This window comes from Chiloscyllium punctatum, chromosome 38 (assembly GCF_047496795.1).
Source record: "Chiloscyllium punctatum isolate Juve2018m chromosome 38, sChiPun1.3, whole genome shotgun sequence".
Classification (NCBI taxonomy): Eukaryota; Metazoa; Chordata; class Chondrichthyes; order Orectolobiformes; family Hemiscylliidae; genus Chiloscyllium; species Chiloscyllium punctatum.
In genome coordinates, this window is record NC_092776.1 from 28,104,986 (window position 1) to 28,124,433 (window position 19,448).

Genomic DNA, 19,448 nt, shown 5'->3' on the forward strand with positions numbered 1-19,448 from the left:
GAGGACATTAATCTTAAAGAATGTTTGACTGCAGTGGCCATCCAATAGCGTGTTCAGCAATAAACTTAAATTTTAAATTAGATTAGTGTTAGAATTCTTGGAACATCATCTAAAATCAGAATGAGAAATCGTTCTTTGTACTGGCATTATTCACAGGTCAAACAGACCAAAAAATGTACTTAAACACAACTGGTTTCAATGCAAGTTCAGTATTCAACAGGTTCAATCTAAAAGCCAACAATTCTGTGTTTACAATTGGCTCTGAAACGTTATACAGATTAACTCATTAATTCTAACAAACGTTCATTCTACATTTTAAGACTGGTCAGAAAGAGAAGACATGTCATGAACTAACTGCAAACATATGAAACCAGATGTTATAATTTTAAATCAAGTGAAAAACTGCCACAAAATGCTTCTTTCATTCAAATTTAATCCATTAGTATAGCTAACGTAGTGTTGGGTTTAAAAGCTAAGAGAAAATGTAGCTGTGAAAAGTTTACACACGCTAAATTTTAATATATAATGTAAAGTTAAATTTCATGTAGCAGCATTGAAAATGTTGCAATAGTATTGTTTCATGACTGATATCAAATGTATATGATTATTGTGAATTGTCAAAACTTTCTTTGTCATATATTTGTTCCACTGGGCTATGTTTCACAATAGTCCTGCATTTAGCTAGAATATACCAGCAGAACATAAATAATATGAAACTAGTACAAAATGCCAAGAGATAAAGCTGCAGCTTTATGAAAATTTTGACTGCAACAGGAGAAAAACTAAAATTTTTGTTGGCTTGAGCTAAGGTATATCTGTAAAATGGTCCCTTAGGTAATGAAAATGCAGTTGAAACTGTAGTTAAAAAAAACTTACTTCTTCGAACAAGGTTGGTTTCATTGAAACCATCTGGGTGAATACGCAATAAGCTTTTTTCAGAGGACCACGAGTTTAGGGAAGCTTTCGTACATAGCTCTCCAAAGTCCAAGTGCAGTTATTATATACCATTTATGACTTCATTAGGTTACTTAAGTCTCAGCCTATATCACATGCAAATATTATGTATTAAGTGGAACCTACCTGAGTTTGATCTTTTTCTGATTGGCTACCATGATAATTTAGGGAAGAAATCGTTATACTCCACAATGGAACAGCTAACTTTTCAGGGATTTGTATTTTCAAGCTTGGTTTATGATCAGATAATTTAATTAGTCATACCCAGATGCTGATGACCATGAGCATAAATTATGATGCATAATTAAGTATTTCCTATATAAAGCCCAGATCCAATTCATTGACCAAATTAAAGCAGAGAGTACGTTAATATGTCAAAAATGATTCTAAAGTAGGTCTCACTGATTTTTGGGATGAGTCATTTCTACACATTCTGATCAGTTAGATCACTCTAACTCAGATAAAGGTCAGATTCTTCTCATATTGCTTGAATCTTTGCACAGCATTACTGTCATGAAATGAACACTGGTTGGGCTTAGAATTTTCAAAAAAGAACATCTTTGTATATGCGGCAAACTTATCCAGTGCAATTTTAATATTTATTTGTCCATATTGCCTTTCTTACACTCAAACAGTAGACTTGAGCAACTTACGTTTGAACTGTTTGTGAAACTCTGAACCAATGGATTGTAATTCATGGGAAGACACTTGAAAAATCTGATAGCTATCAACTCGGAACCTGACATAATTCCTAAGAAAATACTCAAGACCCAGGCCTGAATAGACATTGCATCAGAGAAATTTTCTCAGCCACATAAAAAAAATGCAAACATGACTGGTATTATCAACATAAACGAACTGTATGCAGTGACTGTAATGAAGTCAGCCAAGGGAATATGAGTTCCCTGATTGGGTCTGTTAATCTGGTTGGTTTATGATCAGGGAGCCATGGTTGACAGATATAAACAGGAGTGTCAGAGGTTCTGTTGACTCTGACAGCGGTCTTTGAGGGAGCTGGATCAGTGTCAAGGACTCTCCATGTGTAAATAAAGGGTGGCTTGTTGATGGAATACTGGCCTCTATGGAGTTATTTCACTTTACAATGCACAGAGTAAAACTTCATTTGATCTTCCCTACATTCAAAGACCAACATGGTATTTAGGGGAACAGCAAAAAGGAAGCATTGGCAACACTGAGACAAGGTAACCTGAGAACCATGCCATTAATGTTTAATTTTTTAAAAAATCTGTCGACCTCTTTGAGCAAGCCTCAACAGAAGGGCTAGAGCTCCCACTCTAAATAGCCTTACTAAAGAACTCAGTTGCTACACTGGCATAACCAACAGAAATATCTCAGGTAAATGTAAGAGGTTCCCCAGGCCCAGCAAAATCTAACCTTCAGCTCGCAGTTATTTGATGTCATTTGAAACTTTTGGATTTCCAACTTGGCTAAGTGGAGGATCACTGATTCTTCAATTTCTTCCCACCATACACTATTGATAAACAGCATTCACTAAGCGCTGGGTGCTTGTCAAAATGATAGAGATGTGTAGATATGGCTTGCAGCTCTCACTATGAAATATAGGCAGGTAGTCTGGTTGCACTGGTGATTGCTAATATATTTGTTCAATTTGGAAACTTGCTCCACTGAACACAGAAGGTGTTCAAAGATTCTTTCATTTTCTTACTTGGCTACACTCACCATAGTATCCTGCCTCAGCCAGGAAGTTATCATTGTCTCGTTAACCAATGTTATCCACGTTCACTGCCAGTTTAGTTCTATAATCATCTATCACGAGGATGCAAACTTCACTGCCCATCAGACAGAACTCATTGTCTATGTTCAACATTTAAACAGATTTATCAGAACCCAGTAGATTTATCCAAATAACTAAATTCAAATGAAATAAAGAACTCTTTGTCACCAACAATTAGCCTTTATAATGATCACCTACTGCTCAGGCTGCTGTCAGAGAGTATAAGCTTTTAATAGTCAATTGCTACATGTCACATTTAATAAATAATTGAACTCAACAGTACTTTTAAAGTAATGACATCTCATCCAGTAACACAATCTCATCCAGTAACACACTTCCTGAACAATGCCAAATGATTAATGAAATGACTTGCATTAAATGTTTTAATTTAACATAAGAACATATTCAATTCATATCAATAAACTGAAACATAGCGGTTAATGAATATTTAACACTCATAATTATATGTACCCATAATAGTACTTGGTTTAGAATTATTATTCACAATAAAGTCATGTAATGTCAAAAATGCAGTGCATAAGTGAATCACCTGGATTTAAGGTGTTAGCAGGAATATATTTTATTTGAACCAGCGTGCTATATATCAATTTTAGGTATAAACACATTGCATATTTCCCCTTTCATGAGATAAATAATTTAAAAATAACCATTTGTAGAAGGCACTTGTAAAACAAACGTAAGGGAATAGAAGACACTTTTGTATGATATACAATCAATTCCTCGATCATGTATTCAAACATAATTCCAATATCTGAAAATGTAGCATAATGATCTAGAAAGGGGTAAACTCAGATGAAGGATTATGAATTGCTGATTTTTAGGCACAATATCAAGCCCCGATTGTATGAAGAATCATTCAAGAATGTACTCTCATCTGACCAACTGGTTATTAATGGAAAACCACCTCCAAACTGATGACCAGAGAGTTTGGAAACTACCAGTTAGTCTCTGAAAGAAACCACAACTTCTTATTATTCATTCCAAGAAGGGGAGAATGGTAATTACAGTTAAGTAAGGAATCAGATTGCTCGAGGCTGACTGTTTTAAACCTGAATTCTGGACTGAACAAGTAGAATGTCTGATATGCTTACAGAACCATGGAATAAAGTGGTAGCTTTAAACACAATTTTACCTTAAGATAATGCAACAATTTAAAAGTATTGGTACATCTCAGTATTTGGACAGATGTTTTTCATCCATTTATCACACACCATGTTAAATTTTCACATTCAGTTTGCTGCACCAGTTTTATGACAGGCAGCAATAAGTTAATGCATGGAGAGTTTTTTAAAAATAAATTGAAAACCCATACTGGAAGCAAACCTCAGAACTGTGCTTAACAAAATGTTGTATGAAGTCTCTTTACACCTTAATTATCTAATATCACAAAGGTCTCCTGCTTCACATTCCTGTCACCATGACTACAAGTCTTAGACTGCCAGACATGTACATCCATCATCTATATCACTGACAGAACCACCATTAACCCTGCTCTGTAGCAAATACAATGTTGGTTTGACATTGGCATTTACAAAGTCCTACAGGATTCTACTCCTCTCATATTTCTAATCAAAACAAATGAACTTTTTGTTCTTTACTGGCAACACTATTCTAGTGAAGTAATGTGCAAGCACACCACATTAGCACAGAAGACTTGTATCACTTTTGGTGATACCAATCTATTTAAAATCCAGGTTAAAAATTCTATCAGCCACAACCTCATTTCCCTCGCAAGCTAACCCAGTGGTCTGAATGAGTGTGGCAATGCAGGATCTAGGTTCAGAGTACCACATATCCTAAGACTTTTGCCCATTGGATTTGACCAGATTACATTTTACTCCTGGTTAAGTGGCTTTCAATGTCCTAATGCACAATTTCACACGTTCCCTTAACTGGATTATAAATACATATATGCGCTTCAAATTATTCGTACTTATGCCAATTTAGTCATTTTATTTGGTGCAATAACAGGTAAAATAAACAACTTGAAAATTATTTCTCTATTTCTATTTTCTTCGATCTAGACTGCCACAACGCAATTTAGATGGACATGCGTACCTATTTTTCCCATAATGAATTTGGGTACTTTGCAATATCATGCATTATGTATATCATGAGTGCACATAACCATTTTGAGAAATTTAGTTTGAACCATGCAGTCAAAAATTGCAAGGATCAACTGATAATCTGACACTTCAAAGCTAAATTAAATCTGTGTTATGCCTATTAAATGGTACTTTAAAACAGATTACTAAGCAACAGATTTAATATAACTCTCACTGGACAATATACCAGAATATATTTAATATAGATTTAGTCAGCTTGTACACAACCTCACACAGCACGTGAAGTCCCACATGCTCTTTAAAACAAAAAGGGCTATTGTAATACATAATCAGTTTTCAGCTTTGGCTCAGAGGTAATGTTCTTGCCCTTAAGTAAAATGCTACACTCTCCTGGATTTCATCACATTACAGCAGTGTGTACATTCAAGGTACTCTTTTCACCGTGAAGCTCTTTGAGATATCCTGAAGTGATCAAGATTTCATTACGACCAAAATATTGAACAAATGCAACACATGCAAATAATTACCATGACTGCAATTTTTTCTTCAAAATAAATAGGTGCTAACTCAAATGGGTACACACTCTTAAGTATATCCATCCTCTGATACCTACTTAAGTTGCAATTCCTCACATTTTGAGGCCAACAGGATATATTCTAGCTGTCTATTCTTCTATGGAAGGCTCCAAAATTGATTCAAACCTCTCAATGTCCAAAAATTTGCAATTTTTTGAATGGTTCATTGGAATTGATCAGGAGTGACAATTCTGATCAAAGTTTCCCCTTCCAAATGTACTATTACTAGTTGCTTATGGTTGCAAGGCTGTGTGCTCTTTCATCACCTAATTTTCTCTATTAGTCCAAAAATAATGATTTCATTTCTGAAGTTTTATGACCTATAAGGTCAAAAATGTAAAATTAAGCCACTGTCTAGGTCATATAATTACTGGCAGTTCTTCGACATTGCGATGGTTGCATTCTGAAAAATTGCGCTTTAGAAACAGTGCTTAAAGTGTTGGCAATGTAATTGTGTTACAGCCAACACCTGTTTCAAAAGTTTGGGCTTTAGAAACAGTGTCCCCTAGTCATCATTCACATTATAGCGAATTTGTGTTAACAAAACATGTGTTATAGAATGACCTGAACAGCATTTAAAAGACATTGGGATGGATACATGAATAGGAAAGGTTTGGAGGGATATGGGTCAGGAGCAGGCAGGTGTGAATAGTTTAGTTTGGGATTATGTTTGGCAAAAACTAGTTGGATCGAAGGGTCTGTTTCCATGCTGTATTACTCCATGAGTATGTAATTTTAGCTAGCACACAGTTGAAGGAAAAACTATATCGTTGGGAATGTCAATTTGGCAGTTAGATTTTAAGGATCATAGATCTATATAATTTTCCCAGGTATTTGATTTATATTCACAACCAACACAATATAAAATAGCGGTATCTCATTTATGGCCTGTTGTGTGATCAAAATGGCTACCACACTAGCTGGTTGACAGTCACTGGGCAGGTGAAGCGCTTCCAGTTTCAGGTGTCTTGAAAGATGTACCAGTAATGAGGTTTTATATCAATACAAGTTGGCACTTTTTCTCCATAGCTATCCAAAGTTATTCAATTTCTTCTTGGGGTCCATTAGTGGAAAGAGAATGAAAAGATATATGCTTTGCATGTTATGGAAAACAGTCATCTGTGTTCCATTGTTACACAGAAACAAATTGAAGTGCCAACCCCTACTGTTTCTATTTCATGCTATCAGTGAATTGCATAAACAGAACACATAAGTTGGACAACTTGATAGTCAGCTCATTCATTCTGCTCTTGGGAAAATTCTTCACAACCTGGTTGTGAAATAAAATAGAAAATCCATTTTTTCAGCTAAACTATTTCAACATAATCACTAACAGCTGCTTGGCTGCTCTTCATGATCATCAATCTACTCTCAGCCGAGCAATCAGATAAGTGAACAACAACACATTAATGACTAATACATTAGAATGATTTGGTTGAAATTGAACATGCGATTAAGTATCTATGTGCTGCGACTGTATATTTAACCAAGTCAAATTACATCCATTGTGACTGTGACAAAGACAGACTAGCCCTCCTCATCCTGCAGGACTAGTCAGCAACCTTCCACACTGTTGATTGCACCGTTCTCCTCCAATGTTTTTCCACTGTCATCTAACTGTCCTTGCATTTTAACATGCTTACCTAATTGCAATCATACAATTACCAACAATGGTTTGTGTTCCCATTCTCACAGAATAGTGATGTCTTCAAGATCTATCCTCTGTTTTCTCCTATCTCTTACCTACATGCTGCTGCTCATATGAAAAACAACAGGCTGACTTCATTTAGTGGTTCCCATGGTCCGTAATTTCTTGCCATTGGCTATCTGTAAGTGGCTGGCAGCTAACTAAAAGGCCCATGAAGACCACCCTCCATACAGTGCAATTTTCCAATTGGGGCGTATGGCCTGACAATCTGACTACTTTGATTCTTTTAAAATTTTGAGAGCGCTTTTCTGAGGGTCATCCTCTCATTCTGTTACTGACCTAGCAGCTTTCCACCTCAACTGATTTGACTGCTATGCTTTCTGGAAAGTCTCTTATTGATCTTCCAGCATCTGGTGACCACAGTCAGGAGTGGCAATATAGCATGGGCATGGGTTCCTGATCCACACTTCTCCAGATGGCAGAACTGTGGGGTCAACGAAATGAAAATCCCACTTAATATCCATTTCTACCTGTATGCTTATGACATCCAGCTTTACTTTAACACTTTTTTTCCACCCCCCCAAGGTCTTTGAATTGTCAGACTGCTTAGCTGAGACCCATTACTAGAAACCTTCTCCAATGAAGTATTGGGAAGAACTAAAGTCATTGGTTTTGATCACTGCCGCAAATGCATTCCACTCCTCTTCTTGGCAACTGTCTGTGGCTTAATCAGACTATTCAAAAACCCTGACTTATACCGAACTTGGAAATAAAATTCCAATCACATTCATACTGTCATTTCCACTATTGAATTTACCACCTACTCTGCCTGTGCTTTGTTGCCTCTAGACCTGAAAATTTAAACAAATTCCAGATCAACTGGTAATATTCTACCCTTCATAAACCTTTGAACATCCAAAGCCCCACTGTTTATGTTTTAATACACATCAAATTTCATTCACCCAATATCTTTATTCTTGCTGACCTGCAGAGGCCGCATGTTAAGCAATACATTGATTGTTAACATTCTCATTTTTGTTTTCAAAACCACCCATGGTCTGACTCTTTCTATCTCAGTAATCTCCTCCAACTCTACGATCTACTGCACTTCAATAATTCTGATTTCCTGAACACCCCAATTTTAATTGTTCACCTGTTGGTTGCATGCTTCGGTTGCTGAGACCGTAAGATTTGTTTCTTCTGATAAGGTTTTTAGTAATCTGCTCTATCCCCTAATGTGACTCAGGTGCATATTTTATTTAAATCACCTTTAGCATTTTATTACATCAAAGGTGCTATATTTATTTATTTTATTATTTAGGAAAGGATGTAAAATCATTGGAAGACGTTTAGAGACAGTTGACTAGAATAATATCTGGAATGGATGAATTGTTTTGTGAAGAATTGTTGGACAGGCTAATTTGTTGGAGTTCAGAACAGAAACAGGTGACTTGATTGAAACATACAACATCCTGAAGGACCTTTACAGGACAAAAATGGAAAGGAAGTTTCCTCTCATTAGAGAATTCAGGACCAGGGTTACCGTTTAATATTTAGGGGTTGCTCAGTTAAGACTCAGATGCCGAGAACGTTTTTCTAAGAGGTTCGGAAATATGTGGGACTGTCTTCTTTAAAAGATGGCGGAAGCAGAGTCTTTGAAAGCTTTAACATAGGGGTGGGCAGATTCTTGATAAGCAAGGCGGTGAAAAGGTACTGGGGACAGGTGGGAATGTGAAGTAATAAAATTAGCCAAAATCTTATTGAATGGCTCACAGGATCGAGGAGCCAAGTGGCCTAATTCTGCTCCTAACATGTATGTTCATATATAAAAACAAGTTGTTACCATAACAAAATTTCTTCAACAACCTTTTGGAATTGTGCAACTTCCCACTTTCTCCCCTTTTGTCCCCCTAATTCAAATACCTATGTCAATCTTAAAAGCACCATTCAAATAGTGTGTCACATGGTCTTGAGGGGAAATGTTTATTTTCCATTTGACATTGTTCTAAATATGTATCAGTCCAACATGTGCACCACCTCAAACAAATCTATATAGATATTTGGCAGGCTGAGAAATGTGCTGCACTCTGTCTAACAACATATGGTTTCTATCCATGCAGTTTCTGTCATCAGCTGTATACTCATGATCAATAGCTTCTCTTCTCAATGTACTTTGCGATCACTTGTTATGTCTATGTTGCAGCCAAGTGTGAAATGAGTTCACTGTGCCAGTGCAACCCTTCTAGATACGGAATTTTGGACCTGGATGCCACATCTGAATGGTTTATGGAGGTGAAAGATTTACACCGATAATGTGCCTAACTAAGGTGATAATCTATCAAATAGAATTCTATATAAGAAATCAAAATGAAAAGATTGATATTAACATTTACATTTATTTTAGAGTTATGTAAATACAGTATATGATGAAAGTTGTGTCAATTGTGTACATTGTGACAAATAATTGATTTTCTTCATCTTTATTGGTTCAGAATGTTTTTTTCTTTCCTAACTGCTCAATTTTAATATTATGCAAAATCTTTGCCCTAATTTTAATTTCCCTGAAATATTTGCTTGGCAGCAAAAAATCTGTCACAATATTTTCCCCCCTCCTGCACTATAGCTATTATACCTATTATGCATATCTCTTCTATTTAAAAAAACACAATTAGTTATCTTTTAGTATTCTTTGGCCTTTCCAGACAAGCATGGATCTATGTGCAGAATCATAAACTCAACCACAAACCTGGTTTTAATAACATTCCATCTCACCAGAATATCTTGGGGAGTCTGATAATTGTGGACTGTAGATATATGCATTTACCTCGTCTGAATTTAAACATTCTTACTCAATGAACTCACTCTTCCCCATCTTCAGAGTAAAGCCTGCGATATAAGCAAACAAAACATACATAGAAACAAAGACTACAACATCCAGCAATCAATATGTGCCAACCCTGTCTAGCACTCTAAGGTTGTTCAGCTGTTTACATACTGAAGATAAAAAGATCAAAAATGAAAATAAACTAAATCAAAGCAAATTTAAAGTAATATTAGGGAAAAGAACATCGATGGAAAAAATCAAAATTAAGAAAATTGAATGACAACATGGAAAGGATTATAGTAAAAGAAAAAAAAACTGAGCACTGTGGAAAGAGAAGGAAGAAAGAGAGAAACTAAAGCAAAAAAACAAGAGCACAGCTATCCTAACCTAGACGCTATGAGACTAAGACATTTTTGGTGAGATGTAGCCTAAAGAAAATTGAAATAAAATGGCATGGTTTGGAAAAAGTTCTATATTGGAAAGATTAAATGCTACAAAAAGAAAATGTTTACAACACACATATATTGAATGATTGGCTAGAGTTATTTAAAATTGGATTTTTGCATTGTGATATTGTTAAACAGCATAAATTTAGAAAACAGCATTTTCTTTTTTTATTCTCAACACATAAACCATGCTTTTAGCTTCGATAAAGCAGCATTCGCTCTGCACAGGTCTGTCCAACCAAGCTTGCATATTGCCTTACTGCTGCTTCATCATCGGCTCTTCCCTTCTTTCGTCTCTGATAGATGCTGTAAGGCATCACTGCATTTTTGTACAGTACAAGAACTCGACCAAGGTCTCGGAAGCTATTTTCATCTTCTGGAAAGATTAAAAACAATAGCTGCTCAATATTAATTGCAACACAGTAGGCATTCATTTTATTACTCAGTGAATAGCATTCTGCAGTCAATGACCAATTTCAAATAAAATTAATCAAAAATGCACAATTTTATACCTTAATTAACTTACATTACCAAAACCGTTTCTGTTAATCAGATTAATTTTTAAAAAATAGAATAACCACATGGAGATTTCAGGAAGTAAAGGATTAAACATTTGAAGTGTTCATCTTGATATTAATTTACATTAATTCACTTCATTCATATTTACAGGTATAAGATTTAGTAAACTCATCAGTTCTGAAGAGTTATAGTTTTTACCTAGAAGTTGAAGTTTTCTCTTTCTAGCCCTCCAATTCAGTCAGGTTTTTAAATAAATAATACACATTGGTCAACAGTAGTCTTGGGTAAACTGTGCACATGCCTTTGACCTAACAGTCTATTAATTTTGAATAAGCCTTTGTGAAACATTCTGGTATGTTTTTTTGTACCATAAATGATATACAAATGTTAGCTATAAGTAAGTATATCCCAATTTATACTTATGAAACTAACTTGGATGTGTAATTATTCAAACTGAGGGAGTGGAGGAAGACTTTTCTTAAAAACAAAACTGGAAGACAATATGGCCAATATATGGCTCTTATTAATGTGCATTGTTTTAATCTCAAATGAGTGAGGGTGAAGGCTACAACAGGCTAAAAACAGTTGTGGTTCTAACTCCCTTTTTGTAAATAAATAATAACTTTTAAAGAGTTTTTGCTTATTATTTAAGCAAAATATTGTTTTAACTTTCCAAAATTCAGAAAGGTTTTACCAGTATATTTAAAATGGATAAGTAACATATGTTCGTCATTCTAAAATGATGAAAGTTGAACCTAAATTTATATAACAATTCTCATGCCAGAACGAACTTTATAGCCAATAAATTACTTCTGAAATGATGTCATTTGTTTTATAGGTAAAAGTACTAGTCAATGATGTAGAACTTGTTGCTCATTCTAAAATGCCCAAAGGGCAGTTAAGAGTCTTCCACTCTGGAGTGACATCTAGGCCAGACAAGCTAAGCACAGCAGTTTCCTTCCCTAAAGGACATTCATGAACCAGATGGGCTTTTCTGACAATTAGCAATGCCTTCAAGGTCAACATTAGACTCTTAATTCCAGATTTTAAAAATTTAATTAAAATTCTACCATCTGTCTTGGTGTCATTCAAACCCAGGTTCCCAGAACATCATCCAGGTCTTTGGACTAGGTCACAACATTTGGAGAACTTTGGTTCTCTGGAACTTCATCGTAATTATTTGGCTAGTTACCCCTCATCCTTCACATTTTCTCCAACCCCTGTCCACTTCCCTATTCCAACCAAACCTAATGGCCCCTCACACCTTACATAATAGTTCCTTGTACTCTCCATGTCAACTCAGTCGACATCCTTTAACGCCATGACCCCTTGTAGATCCCAATGCCAACTCACCCATCATTCTGGGCACAGATCTTTCCTGTTAATTTTACTGCTCCACCAATTTGTTCCACAAATGGTATCTCATCCTTCATTTCACCAATATTTTGTAAAACTTGCTAGATTTGTTAGGGTAATGCAACGTATAAAATCATTCAAGGTTTGATCAACCAGACATAGAGAATTTTTCTACTTAAGGGAAAAACAAAAGTAGAGGTTCACAATACAAGATGGTCACCAAGAAGCCCAATAGAAAATCCAGTAAAATGCCTTTATCAAAAGGGGGTTGATAATCTGGAACTTGTTGTCACAGAGAATGCTTGAAGCAAGTGGTTCAGATGCATTTAAGCAGAAGCTTGATAAGTACAAAAGGGAGAAGGAAATGGGGGCTTATACTTATATATTTAGATAAGGAAGGATGGCTGAGAGGCATAAATATTAGCATGGATTCTCCAGGCCAGACTGCCTGTTTTAGTATACAGGTGTCCCCTGCTATCCGAAAGAAGAGCGTTTCTATGAAACAGTTCGTAAACCAAAATGGCATAAAGCAAAGCAGCAATTACAATCAATTTACATAGAAAATTTTTCAGCCTTGCCAGACCCAAAAAATAACCAACCAAATCACACCAAATAACACACAAAAACCTAAACCAACACTAACATCTAGTAAAGGCCGTCGGGGTTGGAGTGGTAGGAGGTACCGGAGATTGCGGTGTAAGAGAAAGAGGAAAAGGGTTATGCAAACAATATTCCTGGCTCAGCCCGTGTTGGGGACATGATCTAATGCAGTTTTAGCGATTTCCCAATATGGCAAGTGCTGCATTTTCACAAGGGAGTGAATCCAGGACCTCACACCGTCTGGGTGACTTCCACTCCAGCTAGTTGTGCGAGATTCGGTCTGGTCAATGTTAAAACGGTATTGTCTGTTGGGGCAGGCTGTGGATCGTGTTCTGACCTGGTTTCAGCCATTTCCCACAGTGGGAAGTGCTCCATTTTCTCAAGGGCGCGAATCTAGGACTTGACATCACCTGGGTGACTTCCATGCTGGCTAGTCTCACTAGATACAGTCAGGGTAGTGTACAAACGTTGTCCCCGGCTAGTCTGGAGTCTAGACTGTGTTCTGACCAGGCGTCAGCGATTTGCCACGGTGGGAAGTGACCAATTTGTACAAGGGGGTGATTCCGGGACCTCACACCGCCTGGGTGACTTCCAGGCTGGAATCAGTCCAGTCGATGTGCAAACAGTGTGCCTGGCTAGGCCAGGGTGCGGGCTGTGTTGTGACAGAGTTTCACCGATTTTCCACGGTGGTAAGTGCTTCATTTTCGCAAGGGTGCAAGAGTCTTAAGAGGTGAAGCTTAGGAAAAGTGCTCAATCATTTTCAAAATTGTCATGTCAGTAACCAAACAGACTTAGAATGATGTCATTATGCTAAGCATTGAACAGCCTTACAAGCTCTCTTTGGCTTTTCTGATACCTTAGGACACATCTTGATAACTGACGCACAAAATAAATCGAGATAAAGCACAGATGCTCACAAACACAGTTCAAAGCTATGGCGGCTTGATGCTGAGATGCTGAGTGTAGTTCCTGGGGAAGGTGCTTGGCGGCGCCACTCTCACTGCACACACTTTCTCGTAAAAGCGCAAATCCTCTTTCAGTTACTGAAAACAGGATGGAAGTATGTCCTTTGTAAAAGCAAATTGGTGTAAATTGAATGTTCAAAAAGTAGGGGGATACCTGTAGTTGCCAATAAATCGCCCTGGCCCAAAAAGGGAACAAGTTAAACTATTAAGTTTAATTTTGCATGCAATAAATTGTGATTATTAACAATTACATTTTTTAACATTCTTTCACTTTTCTTAGTCTGTTTTTTCACATTCAATCCAATCTTTTGTTAGTCATCTGTATTATACTTTGTGTCTCATTTGGCTCACAACCGCCCATGTTCCTTCTTCACAATTTGAGTATTTTTGTTAATCCTTAAATCTCATTGGTCAAGTAGATACAGTATTATCCCTGCAATTAGCTTATATTTGCATAACATTACCGCAGAAATAGTTTTTTAAAAAGTGCAGGAGAAAGTCTAACTAACTCCCTGCTCCAGCGGGATTAAGACCATGAGGCTTGAATTAGAATTAAATTTCACTAGAAATTGGTGGTGTTATTTTTGATAAGAGCCATAGAGAATTACTCTCTGTGACGCTTAGGGTGTTTTGTCATATTCTCTCTCTCCAAACTTGCCTCATTCACCACGCACTCAAGCTGTGCCACTTGTCTTATTCTTCCATTCACCACTGACAGAGGTACTGGCCAATACCAGGACCACCAGGGATTCCTGGTACTCGCACTATCTTTAAAGCTTAGACATACACCCAGTCAAGCGCTGGTGGTCTACAGCTTATCTGGATGGTTTGCTTAATTTGACCCAAACATTTTCAAAGACAGCAACTGGCCCTCTGCTTAGCCTACAGGGACCTGAAGGTGCTGCTGCATGCAAGGTGCTAGCAGTTGCTGCGCATGGACTGTGTGGGGGTGTCGAGAGTGTGGTGCTGGAAAAGCACAGCAGGCCAGGCATCATCCGAGGAGCAGAAGAATCGAAGTTTCGGGCATAAGCCCTTCATCAGGTACCTGACCTGCTGTGTTTTTCCAGCATCACACTCTCGACTCTGATTTCCAGCACCTGAGGCCTCACTTTCTGCTGTCTTGTAACTGATGGAGGTTTTGAGCAGCCAGCTGTGAGCCAGGTATTGTCTCTGTCTAGTTTGTATGCAGCAGCTGGAAGAATGGGAAACTGCATATTAATAAAACAAGATGGCATAATAATGAATATTTTAATACATGCTAATAGGCTTCTCACCACTCAGTACAAGAATCTTATATGCTGTCCAACAATTGGCTGGAAGATGGCATGCTTTGGGGCGATTGGCATGTTTTAGGAGGCTCATCACCTCCGAGCTCAAGCCATCTTGAGATCTCTGTCAACTTCCCCACCAATGCCCACATGTTCAGAGGCTAAGAGGATTCTGTCCACAGTATTTCTCTGCACATTATCTAAGGTAGCCCATACCTTACTGGAAATTGGTGGTGTTATTTTTGATAAGAGCCATAGAGAATTACTCTCTGTGACGCTTAGGGTGTTTTGTCATATTCTCTCTCTCCAAACTTGCCTCATTCACCACGCACTCAAGCTGTGCCACTTGTCTTATTCTTCCATTCACCACTGACAGAGGTACTGGCCAATACCAGGACCACCAGGGATTCCTGGTACTCGCACTATCTTTAAAGCTTAGACATACACCCAGTCAAGCGCTGGTGGTCTACAGCTTATCTGGATGGTTTGCTTAATTTGACCCAAACATTTTCAAAGACAGCAACTGGCCCTCTGCTTAGCCTACAGGGACCTGAAGGTGCTGCTGCATGCAAGGTGCTAGCAGTTGCTGCGCATGGACTGTGTGGGGGTGTCGAGAGTGTGGTGCTGGAAAAGCACAGCAGGCCAGGCATCATCCGAGGAGCAGAAGAATCGAAGTTTCGGGCATAAGCCCTTCATCAGGTACCTGACCTGCTGTGTTTTTCCAGCATCACACTCTCGACTCTGATTTCCAGCACCTGAGGCCTCACTTTCTGCTGTCTTGTAACTGATGGAGGTTTTGAGCAGCCAGCTGTGAGCCAGGTATTGTCTCTGTCTAGTTTGTATGCAGCAGCTGGAAGAATGGGAAACTGCATATTAATAAAACAAGATGGCATAATAATGAATATTTTAATACATGCTAATAGGCTTCTCACCACTCAGTACAAGAATCTTATATGCTGTCCAACAATTGGCTGGAAGATGGCATGCTTTGGGGCGATTGGCATGTTTTAGGAGGCTCATCACCTCCGAGCTCAAGCCATCTTGAGATCTCTGTCAACTTCCCCACCAATGCCCACATGTTCAGAGGCTAAGAGGATTCTGTCCACAGTATTTCTCTGCACATTATCTAAGGTAGCCCATACCTTACTGGAGTACGTTGCTTAAAAACTGATATGGGCAGGCACCGCAGGTACTGTACTGAAAGAAACTGTTCTATATCGTACTTAGTATGATGCTAAATTTGAACGGATATATCAGATACTTTTAGAAAATTTATGAAAATATTTTTGGAAAAGATTTGGACAAAAAAAACTTAAAAGATGCTCAAACATCATTGTTACACCAGACACTAAATTTACTAATATCATATGTATAGTGAATAAATGTTTTGCATAAATGCTTACACAATAGAAAAACAGTTCCTCTATATTTGAGATTTAGTATAACTCATACAGAGCATACTCTGTTCAAAATACAATAATGCAGGATTGTAGTTTATTTTGCTTAAACCATCTGTTTAATAGCTAGCATTATAACAAGATAATTAAATAGAAAAAGTATTTCATTCAGGTTTTCTTCAAATCAAAATGATCAACTCTTCGTTTCGACTTATTCAGAAAACATTATTCAATGCTGAACGCAGTTGCTCGAAAGTAATACAGCAAGTGCAGAGTATCACTATATATTATATTATATACTATAATTTAAAATGAAGAACTTGTTGAAACATGAAAGCAATTACACTGCATGAATACAGGTCACTTAATATTGTGAAACTAACAAATAATTAAAATAACTCACTCAAAGACAGATTCACTGTAGAACTTAGCACAGTTTCATGATTGCATAGCAACACATATATATAAATGAAATCAATTTCATTATTTTTAGCTCCCTTGCACATGTTCTTCTTTTCCTTGCATGATTTTTACAAGCTGCAGTACAGAATGGCTGCCATATCTGTCTATATAGTTGCTACCAAGTTCCAAGAAAAAAGAACAAGCAGTGAGATATTTCACCTTGATAAAGCAGGGTATAAATGTAAGGCAAATAGATAATATAAATCCAGATTATCTCATCGCAGTCTGTCAACAAAGACCAATTCTCAAAATAGAAATGAAAGTAAGCATATTTAGAATTCTTAAAGTAAACATTTCTTTATGGAGGATGACATTTTTGTTTATGTGCTCATGCGATGTGAGTGTTACTGGTAAGGCCAGCATTTAATGCCTGTCTTCAACTGCCCTTGATCTGAATGGTTTGCCTGGCCTTTTCAGAGGGAGGTTAAGAGTCATAGACATGAAAGGCCGAAGGGCCTGTTTCTATGCTGTATGTCTTTATGACATTACTGTGCACCTGGATTCATATGCAGGCCAGACCAGGTAAGGATGGTCAATTTCCTTCCCTACAGAACATTCAAAAAACTAGATTTTTTTTTAACAGCAATTGACAATAGTTACATGGTCACCATTAGGCCAGCTTTTAATTCGAAATTTCCGCTAATTTCAAATTTCACCCTCTCTCATGGTGGAACTTAGATCTATGCCCCTAAACATGAGCCTACATTTTGGGTTACTAGTCCAGTTACATTATCACCATGCCACTGCCTCCAGAAGAATGTGCCAGGCTAGGAAACAGGGAAAAACATTAAAACAAGTGTAATAATGGAAGAATTAAAGCAACTTTTTCCTTCCAGTGCTAAATTTTAGAAGGATAAGGGACACATTATAAAGGCAGACTGACATTCTCCACACATTGTGCTCCCTCCAATTTATCAGTGTGAGCTTTTTTTTGATGGGGTGTACTGGAGGAATCCATTTGCAAGTCAGGTTTGTACCCCATGTTCAAAATTGCATCTACAATAAAGTAATGACCTAGAACATCACTTGCCTTTTAAGGAAAATGGGTCTCCCTTGTCATAATACAGTCAACTGGGATCAAAACATAAATGAAAAATGCCATGAATGTAATTTTCTTTAATATAAAGAATGGGGTCAATTAGAAATTTCTACGAAGCTGACTTTTGTGCTGGTATGTATAGATTTGATTATGATACTATCACAAAGGCAGAGTTCTTCAGAAACTAGCATATGGCAACACACACCAAATTAATTTTTTGTACAATCAGAATCTGAAATTAACGGATTAAGCTTCTTCCTCTCTCCACTATATAAACATCTCAAAACCAATCTATTCAGTCAAGCTTCTGGTCATGCCTGTTGCCAGAGATCACTTTGCTTTCACTGAAGGCTTAATCAATTTAGTCAATTTCAGGGAGATTCATCAAGCCATACTCACCTTTCTTATGTAAATTTACGCTGCTTCCCTCAATTAAGTACAATGCTTGTATTGTGCCCTCTTATGCAATATTATGTACAGCAGCAACAGTTTGCTTGCTGGTGCCAGGACCTTAGAGTTCACACTGCACATTTCTAAACGTTAGCTGTAAACTATGCCAAGCCCTGCCAACATGCTCTGAAGTAGTCACCCAGGTCAATGTAATATCCATGACCCTTAGTAATGCACAGAAATGCTGTAAGATTAATAACCTTCTGTGCTCTGCTAGAGTAAATACTACCATCTTTTCCTTGCTACCTCACACCACTCTAAGTCTGCCACCGCAGCTACCTCCAATCAAGGCTCATGATTTATTACCCCTAAAATAGCATGCAAGGTCTACTTTCAAAGACTCTCAATCACCTCATCCCCCAAAACTACGAGCTACTCCTGTCCTCTGTGTTTCTTACACACTCACTTAGGATGCCTCATTACCTTTCCTGACTGATGAATTAGGCCCCTGATTGACCATAACCCTCCTGGACTGGATTGAGGACTGCTCGCCTTTGACTTTCAGGCATGGCCTTTGTGTGTTTGTCACTTAAGCTGCTGACACATGCTGAGGTATGACATTAATGTCCACCTTCTTGACTGCTCTTTGCTGGCACGCGTGAAAGCTGCCTGGTTTTCCGTCAGCACTAAAAGACAAGGTAGAGTTGTTGCGAGCATCCAAGGAAATGTAAAGTGAGTAAACACTAATAAAACAAGTTTAGAGCCTTAAGCTGCAGCCTGTTGCCATGAACGAGATTGGTGCTTGGCCCTGACCACAAAGCAGCCTGACAACAGTATTACAACGTAAGATGTCCATGAGCTCCAAAGTATTGTAAGATTGTATTATAAGTTAATTGGAGATACATGACGTGTTGAGGGTTGTGCTTTGTGAATGCCAATCTGCTTGTATGGAAAATGCAGGTGATTGTTGCCTATGGAGTGTGCCCTGAGATGATGGGGAATGCTTGCCAAGATGGATGCCCAGAGGAGATATTGGTGAATTCCGGCTAACAACTCAAGTTGGGAATTGGTAGCATCTAGTTTCTCTCTGGTACCCGAGAAGACAATAACGAGCAATAAGTGAGTCAAAATTAGCTAATAAGGAAATGTTAATGCATGCAAA

The 19,448-nt window shown here is 37.6% G+C and overlaps 1 protein-coding gene across 11 annotated transcripts in view; it reads right to left on the reverse strand.

The window, feature by feature from the left end:
- Window positions 1–2,907: 2,907 nt before the first annotated feature.
- LOC140463477 (arginyl-tRNA--protein transferase 1) overlaps window positions 2,908–19,448 on the reverse strand; it is a 219,889-nt gene continuing 203,348 nt past the window's right edge. For 5 of the 11 annotated variants that reach the window (XM_072557479.1, XM_072557487.1, XM_072557488.1 and 2 more), the window contains one exon: window positions 2,909–10,666. In XM_072557479.1, coding sequence (XP_072413580.1) covers window positions 10,485–10,666 — 182 coding nt within the window. In that variant the 3' untranslated portion in view covers window positions 2,909–10,484. Of the gene's footprint in view, window positions 10,667–19,448 lie in introns of all 11 variants that reach the window. The other 6 variants (XM_072557482.1, XM_072557483.1, XM_072557478.1 and 3 more) reach the window with 3 other exon arrangements.